Source organism: Nothobranchius furzeri, chromosome 1 (assembly GCF_043380555.1).
Source record: "Nothobranchius furzeri strain GRZ-AD chromosome 1, NfurGRZ-RIMD1, whole genome shotgun sequence".
Taxonomy (NCBI): domain Eukaryota; kingdom Metazoa; phylum Chordata; class Actinopteri; order Cyprinodontiformes; family Nothobranchiidae; genus Nothobranchius; species Nothobranchius furzeri.
The window spans coordinates 84,803,410-84,823,334 of NC_091741.1; the positions used below are offsets into that span (position 1 = coordinate 84,803,410).

At 40.4% G+C, this 19,925-nt stretch overlaps 1 protein-coding gene across 1 annotated transcript; it reads right to left on the reverse strand.

Moving 5' to 3' along the window:
- Positions 1 to 6,841: 6,841 nt before the first annotated feature.
- On the reverse strand, positions 6,842 to 15,885 carry LOC139069810 (UDP-N-acetylglucosamine transferase subunit ALG13). The gene is made up of 4 exons (XM_070550767.1): positions 15,656 to 15,885; positions 15,411 to 15,573; positions 7,833 to 7,971; positions 6,842 to 7,739 (listed from the first exon to the last, which is right to left on the reverse strand). The coding sequence occupies exons 1-4, from the start codon at positions 15,734 to 15,736 to the stop codon at positions 7,628 to 7,630; spliced, it is 495 nt and encodes a 164-aa protein (XP_070406868.1). The 5' UTR covers positions 15,737 to 15,885; the 3' UTR covers positions 6,842 to 7,627.
- Positions 15,886 to 19,925: the final 4,040 nt, after the last annotated feature.

Sequence of the window (19,925 nt, forward strand, 5' to 3'; positions counted from 1 at the left end):
TTAAAATCAGATCTTTCTAGGTTTCCAAATCTGAGTGTCGAGTATGATGTTGACGCTCACTTTTGATTTAATAAGATGAAAAATCAAGGAGACGGTTTATTACTAAAAAAAAAAACAGGGCACATGAGTTGGTGGGTCCTTCAGGCAACAAACAATCATAGCTAGGTACCCATCAAAATGAAGATCTTTTCTACGGTTTGGCCTGTCTTCCACACGAAAGTGAAGATAAAAGGCACCACAACACTGCTTAAAATCCTTGACAAAAGAATTTAACATTTTATTAAGTTAAGTTAATTAATCTTTTTTCAATACATTTGCAGTGGTCTCTAGTGTTAATAATTGCCCTAAGAATCAGTCTCTGTGGAAAAAAGCTCTGGTGCTCTTGTTTCAAGAACTACAAGTGAGTCAGAGCAGAGGTGAGCAGAACACAGTAGGGTTTGGAATCCTTTTTGGATTTTTTTGGAACTGGACATCTCTTCATGAGACTCCACCATTTACTCAATTTGCTCTGCAACACTGATATTTTATCTCTCACCATTAACACAAGCCTGGAGGAGTTCTGACATGTTGTAGAGTTGCAAATGCTAACGGTTAGCTTCTGTTAGTTGAGACGCCTTGAATGAACACACATTTGTTGTACTTATATTTAAGTGGAAAAAATGTTTGTTTTGATAATGTCTGTCACGTACTTTGAGATTTGTTTGCTTGTAAAAACTTTGTAATAAAAAGACAACAAATCACAAGTCGCATATATGACGTTGCCGCAGAAACTCTTCTCCCCCAGCGTAGCTGCTACTTACCACATGGCCAGATTTATTCTGTTTTTCTCCATGTTCCTTCTGTCATCCTGGATGAAGGGTGCATATTTCTAAACTCGGCCATTTTTCTTCTCCTTGTCCTCCTTGTATGGTCATGTGACACAAATTTGGTAAAACAAGCAGTTGGTGTCCTCTACATGTGTTCACATAAAACATAAAGCCACTTTTGCCAAGCATTTTCTTGGATTCAAAATGTGTATTTAAAATTCAAAGACATCACATGTGAACTCCATGGCACATATGAAATGGGATTAGAAAATAATTTTTATTGGCCCATAGACTACCATTCTATCTTTTGGCAGAAGGGGACCCATGGACCGGAAGTAGATGGGCGTAGATTAGGCTCCTTATGGCTCCTAAAAGACAAATACAGGCAGCAGTGACTCAAGAGGTAGGGCAGGTTGTGCTGTGATCAGAGGGTTGTTGTTCTTTCCTAGTCATTCTGCACTTGTGTCTTTGGGAAGGACACTTTACTTGGCAGACTGCTCATTGGCAGTTGAAGCCATGATGTAAGTTTTCACCACCAGTGAGTGAGTGAATAATGGGTTCTCTGTAGAGCAGAGACCTTAAAAAGCGCTATATAAATCTCTTTTTTTATCATATTTAAAAGGCAGCACGTGTAAATCATGGCTTCACTTTTCAATAGTGGAACAACACCACATGCCTACTTTTTACAGTCTTGATTCTGACCACTAAGAACAATATTTTACTCAGAACCATAACAACCAGGGAAGGGGGCAAATGTGTGGCTTGGTTATATGTTACAATGGCTTGCTATAAAATGAGATTACCAGCTATGTGTCAGCTCCTAGGACTGTACTTGTTCTTTTAACTTTGGCTGCATTTTTATCAGTTGTCTGTCCGACAACATATTGTGCAGTGTGTTTGGAAAATAGAGAAATAAAATTCAGCAAAGATCTAAAACAGGACCTGTATGCTGCATCATTATTAAGTCAATCATGCGTTATGAAGCTGTTGAACTAATTAGGATCACATATTTTGTGCTTTAAATGTTTTCTTATCTGTCAAATTGTGTTTTATGTAGTATTTTCCAGTGTCAAGCATAGAAATTCAACAAATTGGGTCTTTGTGGTCTACGAAATGATGTCTTTGCTCATTTGCGTAGGCTAATATGTAGAAACAACACAGATTGATCCCTGAAGTTCAATCCACGAATCATTGGGATATTTTAATGTCTAAATCATTTCTAGGTTAATGAGGTACTGGAATAAAAAAGAGTGGAAAAATCAGCTAAAGTCCAAAGAAAAACTAGAAGAAAAACTGATCAAGATTGCTTGAAATGATCATTTAAAAATGTGACTCCTTGGAAGCAAAATATAAAAAATGATAGCTAGCTTGCTAAATTATTCACAACATTGTTCATATTAATGTACATCTATTTAAAAACAAATCCAAATAATGAGGCATGAACTGAACTAAAAAACAGGAAGCAAATTTTTCTTTAACACACACACACACACACACACACACACACACACACCTTGCTTCATAACAAGTAGAAAGTTCTTCAGCTTCATTCCACAGACAACAAGGATGCTAACGCCTCTGTGACACACACCGTGTTGAGCGTTGTGATTCGCTCTTTGCACTCGTTCGACCAAAAACAACACTGTTTTGTTTTTCTTTAAAATGAAAAAGAAAATAGTTGAACCTGAACTTGAAACCAAGAAGCTGAACTAAATATAGCAGGGAACAAGTCACTATAAAACAGAATGGAAACTTCTAACTGCGAGGCTGCATGTTTCACTATTTAAATGGATGTCAGAATGTTCTTTTGGGACAGACATGTTTAAAGTCCAGTCAGATTGTATACAAACATTAGAATGCATTAAATATCACCCACCATGGAAAATGGCTCTTTCTTGCAATTTTGTGGAATAAAATATGGGAACATTAGTCAATGAGCTGTTTCCACCTTCTGTTTTTCTTTTCTGTTATCTCTTCTGAAACCTTTTGCCACTCTTTGATGTGGATCTTAATTTAGCAGGTTTTGGATGTTGAAATAATTCAACTATAGGCTGGAGTTTCTTAGACGGTTATGCAGAGGCTGGCACATACATATCTGTGGACACTCCACAGGTTGATTTTTACAAAGCACTGCAGAGCACTTTGGTAAACACTCAGATTTTTAAAAGCCGACACTATCCATGTGTCAGAGGTCACGGGGCAAAAACACAGGATCTAACCTTTCTCACGACACAAATCCCCAAAGTCCTCTTTTCAACTCACCAGTATCTAACAAAGGCTTTTTTTCTCTATGATATTTTCACTCTAAGGACAGATCGTGGTCTCACAATCCTATTTCAGATAAAACGAATGTGAAAACATTATACAGCTGCTGTTCCTGTGTCATGGTGTGACTCACTATTAGTCATGTGGCGAGAGAGTTTTCACCAACAACATACAAAAGGCATTGTGTGTAACTTCATGGCAGCAGTCTGAGGAAGATCTTTATTCGTTTCATATAAAAGCGTCACAAAGTTGATTTTCACAATGTCGTGGTTTACATAGATCTGCATGATGCTCAACCATTAGCCAATGTGCAAATTAACTTGGGTTCATGTCAGGTGATTTATATAACTGACCTTTTGACCAAGCATTGATCTAGCTGGCCCTGTTTCTGTGCACCTATCCAGATCTTGTTCTCATTATATTGGTTTGTTCCAATCAAATTTCTTTTTGAGAACATTCATATTACTTTTCTGCACTCATGGTTCCTGTCTAGCCCCGTCACCAGACCTATGTAGCGGCCAAACCTCTAGAAACAAAAGGACTAAATATCCAGCACAGCAACTAGTCGAGGCTGCTCGGTTCATTTCTGGTGGCTCATGTTGTGAGCAGTGCCTTAGGACGAAGCTACTGGATCAGCTGTTTCTCAAAACCCTGAACACCTCCAGATGCTCCAGACAGAGGAGTCTTAGCAGCTAACCGCTAGCACCAGCTAACCACTAGCACCAGCTAACCACTAGCACCAGCTAACTTAGCAGAGCTCAGGCCTAGCAGTTAGCCACCTGCTAACTAAGGAGAAATGAGAGTGAACTGCCCATCACACCCTGTTTGACTTTGTTTCCCTCTCATTTGTGTTTAGATTTTCCATACTTTGAGTTATTTACTTTTAGAAAGCATGTGGAGATTTGATGCGATGAAGTTCAGGATTGGTTTAATGATGTGCATTCGACCTACTGGTCCTACTTGACAAAGTGATGGTCTGTTGCTGAGAATGAAAACTAGAATTTCAGCCACTTAGGAAATATAATGCAAAACTCACATTTGCATTCCTTTGTGCTGCATTGTGGGTCTCTTCTGCCTCTGTAAACTCACAATAAATGAAAACAAATCTGTCCATCTGTCTGCTGTTAGTGCTTGATTTTAGGAATCATGTGCCTAAAACAAGCCTTTGCAAAAAGCCCCAGTTTGTGACATCACAAATGGGGAATTTAGAATAGAAGCCAACCAACAGTGGGGTTTACAATATGTTTTGTTGTTCGTGATCAAACTGAGAATTTCTTGCTGACCTCTAACAGCACATTCCACTTTATAATTGATGTTAATAATAAAATGCAAAATAATAAAAATGTCTTGAACTAAGCTGGTCTCAGGCTGAGAAACAATAAAAATTTGACAATCTTAAAATCTTTGGTGATTTTGGTTGAATCCTTCATCGCTTTTTCTGATTTAAAATGATATTTCAGATTTTTTGAAGTGGGGTTCTATGGAAAAGTTATGAATAATAACCGTCTTACCTGCTGTGGACCCTCTTTTGAATAGTTTTGACTTGGATTAACAGATTAGTTTGATCAAACAGACAAGCTAACAACAAATTTCATTTCAGATTTTGTTCAAATTGCAAAAGCTTTGTAAATTTCATGGTTATTTGGACAGAATTATTCGGCCATTTCAACCAGAAGTGCTAAAGTTGCCAATCTCCATCCATTGAATTATATGTAAACAAACATAATGTGAAATATGGTATAAATAGGTGTAAAAGTTTATAAAGTAATGGTAACAGGAACTGCTGTGAAATCTTTAGGATCAGGTTGTTTTAGGTCAGAACTGAGATCTAATCCGTTTCTCCAAGATGAGGTTGTTCACATAGCTATCGACAACTTTTTACAGAAACCTACATCAGAATATCTGAAAGGTCACTTTAATGTGAGAATGAGTCCAATCAAAATGTCACTTGATAACAGAAGCTGGTGCCCCAGCTTCAGCAGATCCTGTTTCCTCTGAAATTCAACTGGCAGTACAGAACAGAAGGGACTTTCCTAGAGAATCTTCCGAGTTATTCCTGTTAAACACTTCTGGCCGCTTGGCGTTTTACCATAACACAGGAGAAACTGATTCTCAGCGTGTGCTGACAGACTAATAAAACTGTTTGCTCATCAGAGGACATGACTGCAACAGAGGGGGCCGACGTTTCTTATAGACTTTACAGTTTAAAGTCTAAAAGGCCTGAATGGAGTACGTGTTGATGTTCACCCATCACTTCCTGCTTCAGAAAACCTCCTCCAGTGAAGACTCTCTTCTTTATAAGAAATGATGAGTTGGCAACGATGTACCAACACTACAGATGTGATGATTAAGCTTTTGTTTTTAGTTTATAGTAACTTTAAAGTCACTGCTGTACAACATCTGACCATGAATGAAAACCACAATGATTGAAAATTTACAAACAAGCTTCTTATCTTAGTAAAAAAATAAATAAATAAATACAGCATTTGCTCAAGGATGCTTTCAAATCGAGGCAAAGGAAGAAAAGTTAATCTACTTTGGTTGAAATACTTTAAAAGCCAGTGCTTGCTCTTGGCTGGGGGAGGAGGAAGTGCTCTGAAAATGATAACCAGAATACAAGGTTACGTGTTTAATCATCTCACCCTCAAGAGAAAGGTGACAACACCTGTCCCCTAAAATGATCTGCTGCAAATACAAAGCCTGGCCCAAAAAAAGGTTACCACCCAAAGAATAAATTCAAAAATGGTCACACGCTCTAATATTTGGTTGTACTGTCTTTAGCTTTGATTACAGCACACATTCACTGTGGCATTGTTTCAGTAAGCTTCTGCAATGTCACCAGATTTATCTCCATTCAGTGTTGCATTAATGTCTCACCATGATCCTGCATTGATGATAGTCTGGCCGCTGCTCAAAGCCTTCTCCAGCACCTTCCAAAGATTCTCAATGGGGTTAAGGTCTGGACTCTGTGGTGGCCAATCCATGTGTGAAAATGATGTCTCACGCTCCCTGAACCACTCTTTCACTATTTTAGCCTGATGAATCCTGACATCATCATCTTGGAGTATACCCGTGTCATCAGGGAAGATGGAACAACCTGGTCCTTCAGTATATTCAGGTAGTCAGCTGACCTCATTCTTGGAGCACATCCTGTTGCTGAACCTAGAACTGACCACCTGCAGCAACCCCAAATCATAGCACTGCCCCCACAGGCTTGTACAGTAGGCACTAGGCATGATAGGTACATCACTTCATCTGCCTCTCTTCTTACCCTGATGCACCATCACTCTGGAACAGGGTCCATCTGGACTCATGAGTTTTAATTGGACAGTTCTTAACCCCAGTTTTAGTCCTTTCTGCATTCTCCTTTGATGTTTTCCAAGGAGATTGATGCATGCCAATGATCTGACACTCCTCAAACATCTTTTCCACGACCACAAGATGTGTCTTTTCACATGGTTGTTTAAGAAATGAGAAGCAACTCGTTTCACCAGTTGGGGTTAAATAACTTTATAATCACCCATGCAGTAATTATCCAATAGGGTTGCAATTTATTTTTTTTGGCCAGGCAGTGTATTTTCAGATTTTTGTAAATTAATTTATATTTAAAAAGATGCTCAGAGTGCTGCGGATCTAAATTTCATCAAATAATTGACAACCTCGCTTTAGATATTTACTTGCTGTGAAGGAACAGCGAGCCATGCAGGGATTACACAAACTAGAGAGATGCAAAACACCAACCCAGCAAGCCTTGGTCCTTATGTGTGCACAAAAAACACACACACACACACACACACACACACACACACACACACACACACACACACACACACACACACACACACACACACACACACACACACACACACACACACACACACACACACACACACACACACACACACACACACACACACACACACACATTTGCACTTGTATTAAGCAAATAAATTGTATCACAGGTATCCACTGAAGATGCAAATAAAACTAAAATATCGCAAGTAAATCAAGCAGTAATGAAACTCATTTTGAAGAATTATTTTAAATTTCGGCATCGTGCATCTTTGTTTTGTCTAACACTATCTGCTATCACCAAACCTGACCTTTACACAGAGCCCTTGGGTTCATTAGTCAGCTGTAATGATCACAAATCTAGCTCTAGCAACAAAATGCGATTTTAGTTCCAAAGTTATAAAAAAATAAATAAATAAAAACACCAGGAAAACTGAACCTGAAGCTTGTTTTCAAACAGATCCTGTCTAGTGACTCATTTCAAATGTTTGCTGCACCTTAATGACCTTTTATGCAACCAGAGCATGGCTTCTTCTGATTATTATTAAACACAAAGTCCTTAAACTGGTGAAGTTCTAAATTTTATCTTTATGAATATAAATATACATATTTATAGAAAATAATAAACAGGAACAGGAACTTAGACAGGCGTGGTTTTGTTGAGCAGAAAAATGACACAACTCAGCTGTAAACAAATTATTTACAGTCCTTGGTAATAAAACTCTTGTGTAACAAACGGTGAGCCGTTTGGTGGAATGAAAGTTTCATTTAACTCCGAGAGCTTTGTCCAAAAAGTTTGCAAAGTTCTTGGGCTGCCTGGGTGGGAACGGCTGCAGGACAGACAGGTCCATATCCCTCAGGGTCTCCTTCAGGGTGCTGAACCATTAGAGAGCAGAAGAAGAAAACAAAAACCTTGTTAATGAAGTTTTATCATTTACATGAGCGAATGTCAACATGTGTGAGAGTTACCTGCATGTGCAGTACAGCAGGTGGTTGTCCATGTGGAGCTGCCTGGCCAGCTCCAGTTGGTGGTTGTCCATCAGCTTGTCGTTAACGACAACCAGCAGAGGTTTGCCAGCGCCGAGAGCCTCCAGACAACTTCCTGCTCCTGAGGAAAAAAGTAAATAAATAGAACCTCATTAGAGATAATAAAATGTCAACTAAATGGACTAACTTTAAATAAAAACTCAAATTTATCTAAAAAGACTAAATCTGAAGCCACAGAGAACGGATGGGTTGCTGGACTCCACTATTAAGGAAGAACATGATAGCAGTTATAAAACCTAGGAGAAGCTTGCAACATAAGTGTACCTAAGATTTTATAGAGAAGTTCAAAATAACTAATGCAAGGCACGGCAGTTTGTTTTTGTATAACAATTTAATGTGCTTTCCATTAGCGAGATTAGCATAAATATTAAAATAATGTGACAGCTCAGTTAAAATACACAAATTAACTTTGATTAGGGGTGGGCAATATAAACGATATAAGGTAGAAACAATATGAAATTGGGTAATGATACGTTTTTGGCTCTACCGCGATATTGCGATAACACATGATGTCACTAAGATGTGCACCCGCGCCGACATTGGAACAACAGAATGGCAGTGACTGCAAGCATGTAGCGGGAGGAGGTGGAGCATTCTACATACACTTTTTGGACATCTTTATTCTGCTGCAATATATTTTCCATATGAGGAGTTTTTAAAGCATGTCATTTGGACATTTATAAACAAAGGAAAAAAAATATCGCAGTAACATGTTTTGAAATATATAAAGTGCACCAAACTTGACTCAGTCCATTCAACAATTCTAAATGGACAATTATGTAACTCATCAATTAATTATTTGAAAGGATAATTTGTCAATTAAATGCTGAAAAAATAAACAATACATTAATGAGGCAATAACTTTTTTAACTTGAACATACCTACACCCACAAGTCTATTTTTACCTGGAGTCTCCTCTCAAGAGTGTCTGAAGTAATATTACAACTTTGACAGAATACAAATTCTCTCTCTCTCTCTCTCTCTGGAAGCCCCACTCTAAGGGCCTTTGCAGTGTATTAGTGACTCATATATTGTACAACCACAGTCATAAAATTTTCAATCAGTAGTTTTATTTCAGTATGTATTTTTCCAGTATCACAAAAAAATATAATTTTATATGGTTAAAACCATCTATCCAATCCAATCCAATTTTATTTATAAAGCGCATTCACAAGGCATTACAACCAAACAAGGCGCTGTACACTAAAAATGTTGGTTAATTAAACAGGCGTTATATAAACATGTTGAACACAGATAAAAGATAAAAAGGAAATACAACAAAATTCCCAAAAATAACAGCTAAAAATCAATAAGACACAGGGTGAATAAAAATAGGAAAAAACATTTTACAAAGAACCTCAATAATACGGAAGTCGATAATTGTGGAGTCCATTTTTAAACAGTGCAGATGTGAGTGAGGTTCATAATTATGTGGTATAAGCTAGGTTGAAGTAGTGAGTTTTCAAGCGTGATTTAAAAATGCTAGCTGTTGGTGCTTGCCTCACTAGCAGTGGTAATGTGTTCCACAGCTTCGGTGCACAGACAGAGAAAGCCCTTTCTCCACGGCTTTTTAAACGTGCATTCGGAACAGCTAGGAGGAGCTTATCTTCAGACCTGAGAGCACACGGCGGGTTGTAGTAATGGACAAGTTACAATCTAGCTTATGTGCACTTTTTAAAACACTGCCCAGCAAACATTCGGATGTTTAATGACAGTCGAACGGTCACAACTGTAAAATAATATCACAGAAATTAGGAAAAACTAACATAACATCTACTCTATTTTCCTTGCCCGGACTTGAACCTGGATCCTCCGGGGCGAGAGTCACCCACTCTCCCAGCTGAGCTATGACAACAACTACTGAATATCAGATTTTTTTATATAGATATAGCTCCCATCATTTTGGTCCGACAGGAAGCCAATGGGCCAATGAGGTAGAGGGTAAAGTGCGGGCAAAACTAACCAATCAGAGGACAGAGAGGATCTGCCACAGGCCACGCCTCCAGAGTGCCAAAACCCCTTAACAGCCGAGCGAGCGGAGTCAGAAACCGAGCGCGCAGAGAGGCTGCCGCGCGCGCACGTTTTCCTCTGCCGTGTGCTCGTTGGCAACGCGCGCATGCAGGTTTGTCACTTGTGCACATCCTTGTGCGCTCACAGACACAGTTTGCTCCCTCTCAGTGCACAAATGACCTCTCGCCATGTATATTTTCACTCGCGAGTCCCGTTCACACGCGCGATGTGGACCCAATCCGCGTGCACGAGTTGTGGCATGGGTCTAAACGCCATAGTCATGAGTTCCTACCACCTTGCTCTCCTTTCCTCAACCCGATAAGAGGAGATTTTGTCTGCTTGGTGGTGGAGAGTGTATGAGCATCATGCTCAGGATCAGCCGTCCCGGCTCCATGCTATGGACGCAGCGTGTGACGACATTACAGGAGATCAATGCAGGGGATGTTGCGACATGCACACCGTTTCTTCCCTCGTTGCATCGCAAGAGAAAGTATCCGCTGTGATGTGGACGAGAATCTGTGGCCAGACGGACAACAGCGTGTAAATAATCAGGAGGGTGAAGACAGTGAACAAGAGCGAGAGAATGAGTACAGCGACCACTGAATACGTCCTTGTTTTTTCATTTTGTGTTCATACAATTTACTGTATTACTGTAACGTATATTTTCTTTTTACATATGTATGAAACTTTCTTTGCATGTGAATAAAAATTGGTTATAATTTCCTTGGTAGTGTGAGTGCAATCTGTGATGTCAAACCTTGGAGGCTACTCTTTTCGGTTGTATATTGTTGGTCCTCTGCCATAGTGACAAAACGTCTAAACATTTTGTATGGCAGTACTCACACAATGCCAAAGGGACGATGCATTTTGGGGGCACTGACTATTCAGATTAGAAAGAAATGTAGTTTTGACACATGAGTGAACTGTTTTAGGAGATATATGAGCTTTTGCAGGTAAACCATGTTGTTGTGATCAACCATCCAGGTTTATTTTGACGAAAGCACCAAGAATGATGAGAATGTCCGATCCGTGTCGAGAAATGAGCCAAAGCTATTGAGAAAGATCTTAGCCATTTTGGAGACACTAATGAGAGTTTAAATGAGAAAGGGATTTAGATTGAAGCCTGAGTGAACAGTTTTGGAAGAGATATGAGCTTTTGCAGGTGAGCTTTAGTGTTGTGCTAAACTGTAAGAGTGTGATGCCAAATGACCTTAGAGGTTTGAGAATGTAATTTCTGTTTCAAGAAATGAGCCAAACCAACGGAGAAAAACTAAATATGATTAGATTAATGTTACTAAGAAACCTTTTCATGTTTTTAAGTCATTTTCTTGAGTCAGTAGGTGTTAAGATGACCCTTTACAGGGTGAATGATTAGTCTTTAAGCCCCCTCCTCGTTCCAGGGTTCCATGGGCAGAATTCCACGTTTACAATTTCAGCCTCTCCGGACCAGAGACCTGAAGTCTCACAAAATCTCGTATCTCGCGTAATCCGCATTTACAACTCAGGACAGACGAGCTATACATGGTTGGCATTTAATGCATCGTGTTCACCATGGCAGAGCCTGAAGGAACAAAGAAAATCTTTATCTGATGAAGATAACAAAGAGTTAAATAACGTTTGAAACGAGTCTACATCAAGAAAGCATTTTCTGAGTGACGAGAGCTCAGGGACAAAAAAGGATTCAAATTAGATACAGACCTCGCCATCATGCTATTGCACCAACTTTAAACGTGGTCAGCTGGCTTGAAAAGATGGGCACACAACAAGAGACAGGGGGAAACAGTTTGCTTTTACGACAGTGGTTTAAAACAGACACTACGGTGTGTTGAAGCACGTCCATACTGGCTAGTGTCCCTTTAAAATATCATTTACCATTTCATTCCTTGCATTACTTGAGTAATAAACACCATACCTGCTTGTTGCTGAAAGTTAACACAAATATAATGGTGACACAGTTAGTAGCACTGTTGCCTTGCTAGAAGGTTATAGGTTCAAATCCTCTTTTTCTCTTTCCATTTACTCTGGGTTCTCAAATAATGAATCAAAGAAAATCTGGTTAAAAAAGCAGGAAAGAAAGCAGGTTGATGTTTCCTCAGAGAACACTCCTACAGTCGCAGGTGTCACAACTAAATACTTCCTACCAACCAAGTCTGCAGACTAGAGACTTGGTAACACCAGCTGTGGCAACTGAGACAAAGTCTCAGACCAGTGATGACTGGGTATAAAATCATGAAAATTCACTAAATAAAACACAGCAACTACCATTGTTGGTTTAATACAAAACACTAATAAAAACAATAAAGTACTTTAAGGTTATGGTTTGATGATCAGCTACACTGATTTTTCCTTACTCATTTCTTTTCTACTTATTTTACACACACATTAAGCATGTCCCATTGTGCACTCAAATCACTTTATAAATCAGTTAATGAACTGCTCATTAGATTCTTTTTACACATGCAAACTAAAAAGCCAGAACTTGTTTATTGAGAGATTCATTAATTGTGAGACTGAAGCTGAGCTGCTCTGTCTGTAATATTTGTATCTGTCTGCTGCAATAACCGTCAGTTTTCTGTCACAACTCTGCTCTCACATCTGTTATCACCACGTTTCTGCCTTCAACTCCTGGTCTGAACTTTATAAATGTATTCATGGACCTAAAGGTCAAAGCAACGTCTGGCTTTGAACAAAACAGAAATGGTTTATGCAAACTCAAAAAAGAAGTTATTAAAAGCCACTGACTGGATGTACCAACAGCGTGAAAACATTTTAGGAGCTACAGGTGTAAGAAAGAGATTCACTCAAACAGTTACTGACCCTTGGCACTATATCTTAAACAGCTGCAGACCCAGGATCATCAGTCCAAACAATTACAAGCTATTTTGTCTTTGCCAAGGTCTTAAATATGACGCAGCAGAGAAGCATAAGAAGGATCAGACGCAGACCTGCCATGTAAAGGCAGAAATTAGAGGCTCCTGCTGAAGAGTCAAGTGGTTAGAGGAAAAGGAATTAAAACATCAAACTCAAGTTTAGTGATGAAAGATGATAAAAAGAAAAAAAAGATGGAATGTATGTTTAATAGCTCGACTTTTCAGCATTGCTTCAAATGAGGTTTTGACAAAACATTAAAGATGTGTAGGTTTATGAACAGATAATACACCAAATACAAAATCTCCCATGAATAAACACACACACCACCTATTGTTCTCATCCTGACATCTATAGCCTGAATTCTGGTTGTAGGAGTTAAGTTTATGTTTATGTTTATGTATTTAGCAGACGCTTTTGTCCAAAGCGACTTACAAGTGATAATCGGCATTTTGCCCTTGAGGCTAACAACAATAGTAACAACAACAAATTGACATCAGTCATGGAGAGGAGGGAACAAGGAGTGGACAGTAGAGATGGGGACGGGTGCAGACAAGGTGCTAGTTTAGAAGATGCTCTCTGAAGAGCAGGGTCTTCAGGAGTTTCTTGAAAATAGAAAAGGAAGCTGCAGTTCTGGTAGTGTTAGGAAGGTCATTCCACATTTGTGGAACGATGCATGAGAAAAGTCAGGATTGTCCTGAGCGTGGTGTAGGCACTGCTAGCTGACAATCCTGTGATGACCGGAGCGGCCGGGCCGAGTTGTAAGCCTTTGCAAGAGGATTCAGGTAGATGGGAGCCGTACCATCTCGGACTTTGTATGCTAGTGTTAGCAATTTGAATTTGTTGCGTGCTGCTAGCGGTAGCCAGTGGAGCTCAATGAACAGAGGGGTGACGTGTGCTCTTTTAGGCTGATTGAAGACCAGACGCGCCGCTGCGTTCTGGACCATTTGAAGAGGTTTCACAGTACAGGCTGGAAGACCAGTTAGAAGAGCATTGCAGTAGTCGAGGCGGGAGATGACAGTAGATTGCACCAGGAGCTGGGTGGCATGTTGTGTTAGGTATGGTCTGATCTTACGTATGTTGTACAGCGCAAAGCGGCATGAACGGGCAACAGAGGCAACATGATCTTTAAAGGTCAGGTGTTCATCAATCACAACACCCAGATTTCGAACTGCCTTTGAAGGAGCCAGCGATAGGAAGTCATTTTGGATTGAGATATTGTGCTGAATGGATGGTTTTGCTGGGATGACAAGTAGTTCAGTTTTAGAGAGGTTGAGTTGGAGATGGTGGGATTTCATCCCTTTTGATATGTCAGAGAGACAGTTTGATATTCGTGCAGAGACAGTTTGGTCGTCCGGTGGAAATGACAGATAGAGCTGGGTGTCGTCTGCATAGCAGTGGTAGGAGAAGCCATGTGATCGAATGATCTCACCCAGTGAGGTGGTGTATATGGCAAAGAGAAGAGGTCCTAGTACAGAGCCCTGGGGGACTCCTGTGGCAAGGTGGTGCACGGTAGAGGATTGTCCAAGCCAAGATACGCTGAATGATCGTCCTGTGAGGTACGATTCAAACCAGGCGTGTGCTTTCTCTGTGATGCCCATGGTAGAGAGTGCTGACAAAAGGAAGCCATGGTTGACAGTGTCAAATGCAGCCGATAAGTCGAGCAGGATAAGTGCTGAGGATTTGCCAGTCGCTCTAGCTTCTTTTAAGGATTCAGTCACTGCTAACAGAGCAGTTTCAGTGGAGAGGCCCTTTTTGAACCCAGATTGGTAAGGATCAAGCAGACAGTTTTGTGAGAGGTATTCTGTTATCTGCTTGAAAGCCACCCTTTCAATGATTTTGGACAGAAAAGGGAGGAGAGAGATAGGTCGGTAGTTCTCCACATGATTTGGAGGAAGAGATGGTTTTTTTTAGCAGCGGTTTAACCTGAGCAAGCTTGAGAGAGGTGGGAAATGTACCGGATGTCAGTGATGCATTGATCACATGTGTGACTGCTGCGACTACTGTGGGAGCAATAGCTTGGAGCAGCTTAGTTGGAATGGGGTCAAGTGGGCATGTAGTAGGGCAGCTGCACGTGAGAAGCTTGGACACACAGTTCTCAGTGACAGGGGAAAAAGAGGAAAATGAAGCAGTAGGGTCTGAGATGGTTGGGCTTGAAGGAGATTGTGGTAGTGAAAGTTCAGGAGTGGCCAGTTGAGAAAACTGTTTTCTTATCGCTGCCACTTTGTCAGTGAAGAATGAGGCAAAGGTGTCAGCTGATAGATTGTTGGCAGGAGGTGGAGAAGGAGGGTTGAGCAGAGTTTTGAATGTTGAAAATAGTTTCTGAGAGTCAGTAGAGCTGAGAATTTTGTCAGTGTAGAAAGCTTTCTTTGCATCAGTGATGCTGGCAGAGAATGAGGACAGTAATTCCTGAAATTTCAATTGATCACCAGGATCTTTTGTTTTGCGCCATTTCCGTTCCGCAGCTCTAAGATTGGTGCGTAGAGCCCGGAGGGTAACATTTAGCCAAGGGTGCGACTGAGAGGCTCTAGCAGGTCTAGTGGCTAAAGGACACAAGTTATTAAGACAAGAGCCGAGTGTGGAGCAGAGTGAGTCAGTGGCTTCAGTTCAGTGTTTACTCACCTGCGTGGCTGACGACCAGATCAGCCTGTCTCATGTCCTCTGCTATCGAGTCCTTGAATCTGAAAGCTTCCAATCTGACGTGAGAACAGCTGTCAGCAGCTGGAAGAACAGACCCTCTTCCGACCTGAAGAACCAACCGCTCATAACCACGAATCTTCAGTTCCTGACGGGAGATTCAAAACCACGTTTAATATGGATTTGTTTGAATGTTTAGTAGTTTATTATAAGTTCCAGTAACTTCTCACCTGTGTGACTTCAGAGGACGTGATGCGTTCAATGAGCTCGTCAAAGCTCGTAGTCCCGACAGTTACGAACACCGTCTTCATGTCCGCTCAGGGTAAACTTCTGTTTTTGACCTTTATGTTAAAACATATTTTAGAAATGTATTCACTTGTCAGGTTCATCCCCACCTTGCAGCGAGCTAATAATAGCACCACTTGCTACTTCCGCTTCAGACGACACAACGTCACAGTAGTGGAAATAAAGCACCGCCGCCCAGCGGCTCGGATGTGTTACTGCATCCGGTGGAGGCGTGGAAAAACCAAAACAGCAGTTTATCAGCTGATTTTCTAACAGAAAAGATTATTTAAAATATTGTCCAACTCAGGCATTTCTCGTGTAAACGAAGTTTATTTTAAACATACAGAACAAAGCAAAAAAAAACACTAGTCTTTGCTATATATTCAACAGATTGCAACTATATGTAAAATAAAATTCAAAAACCTAACAAGTGGCGAATAACTTGTCATATTCATATGTATGTGAATTATGCCACCAAATATCTATTCAGTATTAATTGTAATGTATCAATATTACAGTTTTTCTCAGTTGCTTTGGTGCATTTCTCACAACAGAATTAAACTTTGCACAACAGTTAGTTCAACCTCCACAACAAGTAGTCGTTTTGGCACAACCTAGTGACGGTTTCACATTCATTTTGCAAATGCCTTTGGACATGAAGCAGTTGAGTAAGTACAAATGTCTAAAGAATGGTCACTTTTGACTTGTTATCCATCACTATCTCCTTGCTTTTATCATGAATGTCACAATTATTGATACTTGTACCGGCTGAATAGTCATTGTCCTTACAACTAATAGTCTTCATTTCATTGCTTGTGTCATTGCACTCAAAACTGTTGAACATCTTGTCAAACAATTTGTACACCCATTTTGAAAACCCTATTTTTAAGGAGTTTCCAGGGAAATCTCCATAAATTACTTTTCTCAGATGAACCGTATCTCACACCAATGAAAATTGGTGTGTGTCCTGGTGATAATCGGACAATGTATGTAATGGTTTGGGATAATGTTAGCTTCCATCACTCTGCTGTAGTCAGGCAGTGGTTTGCAGCACAGGACAGGATGCTTATGGAGCTTCTTCCTCCTTACACTCCATTCCTAAATCCAATTGAGGAATTTTTCTCTTCCTGGAGGTGGAAGGTATATGACAGGCATCCACATACCCAAATGGCCCTGCTAGCAGCCATGGATGCAGCTTGTGATGACATCACAGCAGAGTCCTGCAGAGGATGGATTCGCCACTCCAGGAGATACTTTCCTCGCTGCATTGCCAGGGATGACATCCGCTGTGATGTAGATGAAACTATGTGGCCAGACGGACAGGAACGTCTGGATGTGCCAGAATGATTTACTGTACCTGTATGTTACAGTACTGTGCAATACTGTATGTACTGTTACATGTACTGTAGATTGTTCACATTTGTGCACAGCTCTACCAAAAGGGTGATTTTTTGTTTACATGTATTCTACAGTAAACAAGTGACTAGCATATTTTTCTTTTGCACAATGCTGTAGAATTACAAACACTTCTATACAGTAAAAATGCAAAACGTACGTATTCAGTGTCTCAGTTACTCCCAAAACTCCCATAACATCTACAGTAACTTTACTGCACATTTCAAATGGCTGTACCAGTAGGACATAGTGCTGTCTTGAGCATTTTCAGGTGTCACCAAATATTCTTGCAATGGAAAACACTGAAATTATAAACTGTCATAGTGAAAACATGACAAAGCCATTTGCTTATCTTGTCCATAAAGATGGTGTCAAGACTTTTCATTTTGATGGCACTGACAGTTTCATTGACATGAATACTTGCTTTTGAGGAATGGATTATCAATTTTGAGCATGTGATGTGCTTTTGCAGGCTATCCACTAGGTTTTGCAGTTTGCACTAATTGTTTTGAGAAATGCACTAACTGCTGTGCAAATGTTACAGTTTTTCTCAGTTGCTTTGGTGCGTTTCTCAGAACACTAACCCTAACCCTAACCCTACCCTAACCCATCCTTCCTGTGAATGCAGATGATCATCTGACAAAAACAAGATGATTTTATCACCATATTCTAAAAATCTGTAGCTTGTCTGGTAAACCCTTCAGACTCTGGTGGTTGACTAGAAAAACAACTTTACCAAATGTGAATTTGTCACCACATAGTTTAATCAGCTCTGAGTTAAGAGCTTTATCTACATGTAGAAGCACCAGACTTTCATTTGGTGAACGGAGTGATTGTATCTTACCTGCAGTCAGAGCAATCTCAGTTTGAACAGTTGAGGGATTCTCATTAAATCAAGTTACCCAGAACAGAATCAACTCAAGAGTGTTTCCATCATGCTGAAGAAATCACACCCAGAACTGTTCATATTTGACTGAACACTACATTAAATACTTTTGCCAGATAGTCTACTTCATGTGTATTCTCTAAGCTAACCATCTGTTTTCCCTACTGTAGCAGCTGGCTAATTTTTCTGACATAATGCTTAATAATGAAGTAACATTACTAAAGGGACCTCATGACTCTGTGGTGGCATCGGCAATCCTGTACAGTGTGGTCTGTTGGAACAGCAGCATCACACAGAGAGAGGAAGGAGCTGGACAGGTTAAAAAAGAAGTCCAGCTCTGTCCTGGGCTGTCATCTGGACACTGTACTAGAGGTGGGGGACAAGAGGGTGCTGGCAAATCTCAGATCGATGCTGGACCATGAGTCACACCACTTGCAGAACGCCTTGTCTACTCTGAGGAGCAGCGTCAGTGACACAGGCTGATCCATCCTCGCTGTGTGAAGGAAAAATAATGCAGATATTTCCTTTCTGCCACCGCTACTCCATAATAGTCACTGCTAGTATGGAACCCATTCATCTGTAACATTCCACTATAAATATCATCACCGACATGTGCAATATTACTACTACTATCATTATTATGTGCAATAATTATATTGATTATCTTAATTTCCGATTTTACTCTCGCTTGATTTCTTTTGTGTGCTACTGCTGCTCCCGTCCTTGAGCTGTTGTAATAATGCAATTTCTCCACTGAGGGACAAACAGCTACAAAATATCCACCCCCTCATGGGAGATGTATGGAAGCGAAATGACTCCCTCTCCACACACATGGAACGGTCTGCGCGCAACCCCCTCTCCTTCCCCGCTCTCATGGACGAAGCACGGAAACGAAAAAGACCCCCACCCCCACGGACAACGCGCGGAAACTAAACGGTCAGCACCCCCTCACCTCACAGATATTGTACGGCAGCGAAGTGGTCCGTGAAGCCCCACCCCGTCGTCAACTAGCTTCATAGCTGGAGAAATTTCTAGATTTCTGAAATTGCTACCCAAAAAGTCCCCGTTTGTGATGTCACAAACAGGGAACATAGATAAGAACCACTTCTAGTGTGCTAGAGAGAACTGCTGTTGGAGGAGCAGCAGCTCCACCCAACCCCAAAAAAGAAAAAAAAAACTCTGAGCTTCTCAGCTAATAGCAACCTGAGACGGGGTTGGGTGGGCACGGCCAGCTCCAGCTTATTTTCTTGGTGACACAGCCCTGACACTGTTCATTGTGGAAGGTATTAAACTTAAAGAAGAGCAGGATTTTGTGCAAAGAACTTCATTAACATATTTTGTATTGACCACAGAACAAACACAACTTAAAAAGGCCACATGTCCCCTTTAAAGGGGAACTAGCCAGTTTTGACTTGCTTTTAGCACCCCCCAGCGACTTCTCACGGTGCGTTTGTCTTTTTAAGCACCTGAATCTAAAAACTAAAGAGTCTCCCCAGACTTGTCTTCTGTAGTGATTCATCACTAAACAAATCAGCTGTGTTGATGATCTAAACCATGCAGGAAACGTTCTGGAGCCAGACTGCAGCGCCAGGTATGTCAGCTCATATTTTCTAAGTACCAACAGAGCCAGTCTGAAGTTGAAAGTGTGATATTCTGGCCACAGAAGGCGATAGGGGCTGGGTGGCCTTTCATTAACCCTGTAAAGGGTCATTTTAGCACAAAGAAAATGACTTTTAAAAAAAAGTTGCAAAGTATCCTTTTAAAGACAAAAGAACAAGTCAATCTTTGGCAGAGAATTTTGTTTTTGATCCAATAAGAATTTTTATGACAAAAAGAAATTTTACTTTTCTATCCAGATTCTGAATCTAAAATCAGAAATGACCAGATGGAGCTCATGTATCACTCAAAGATAATACTTTGCATCACACAAACAA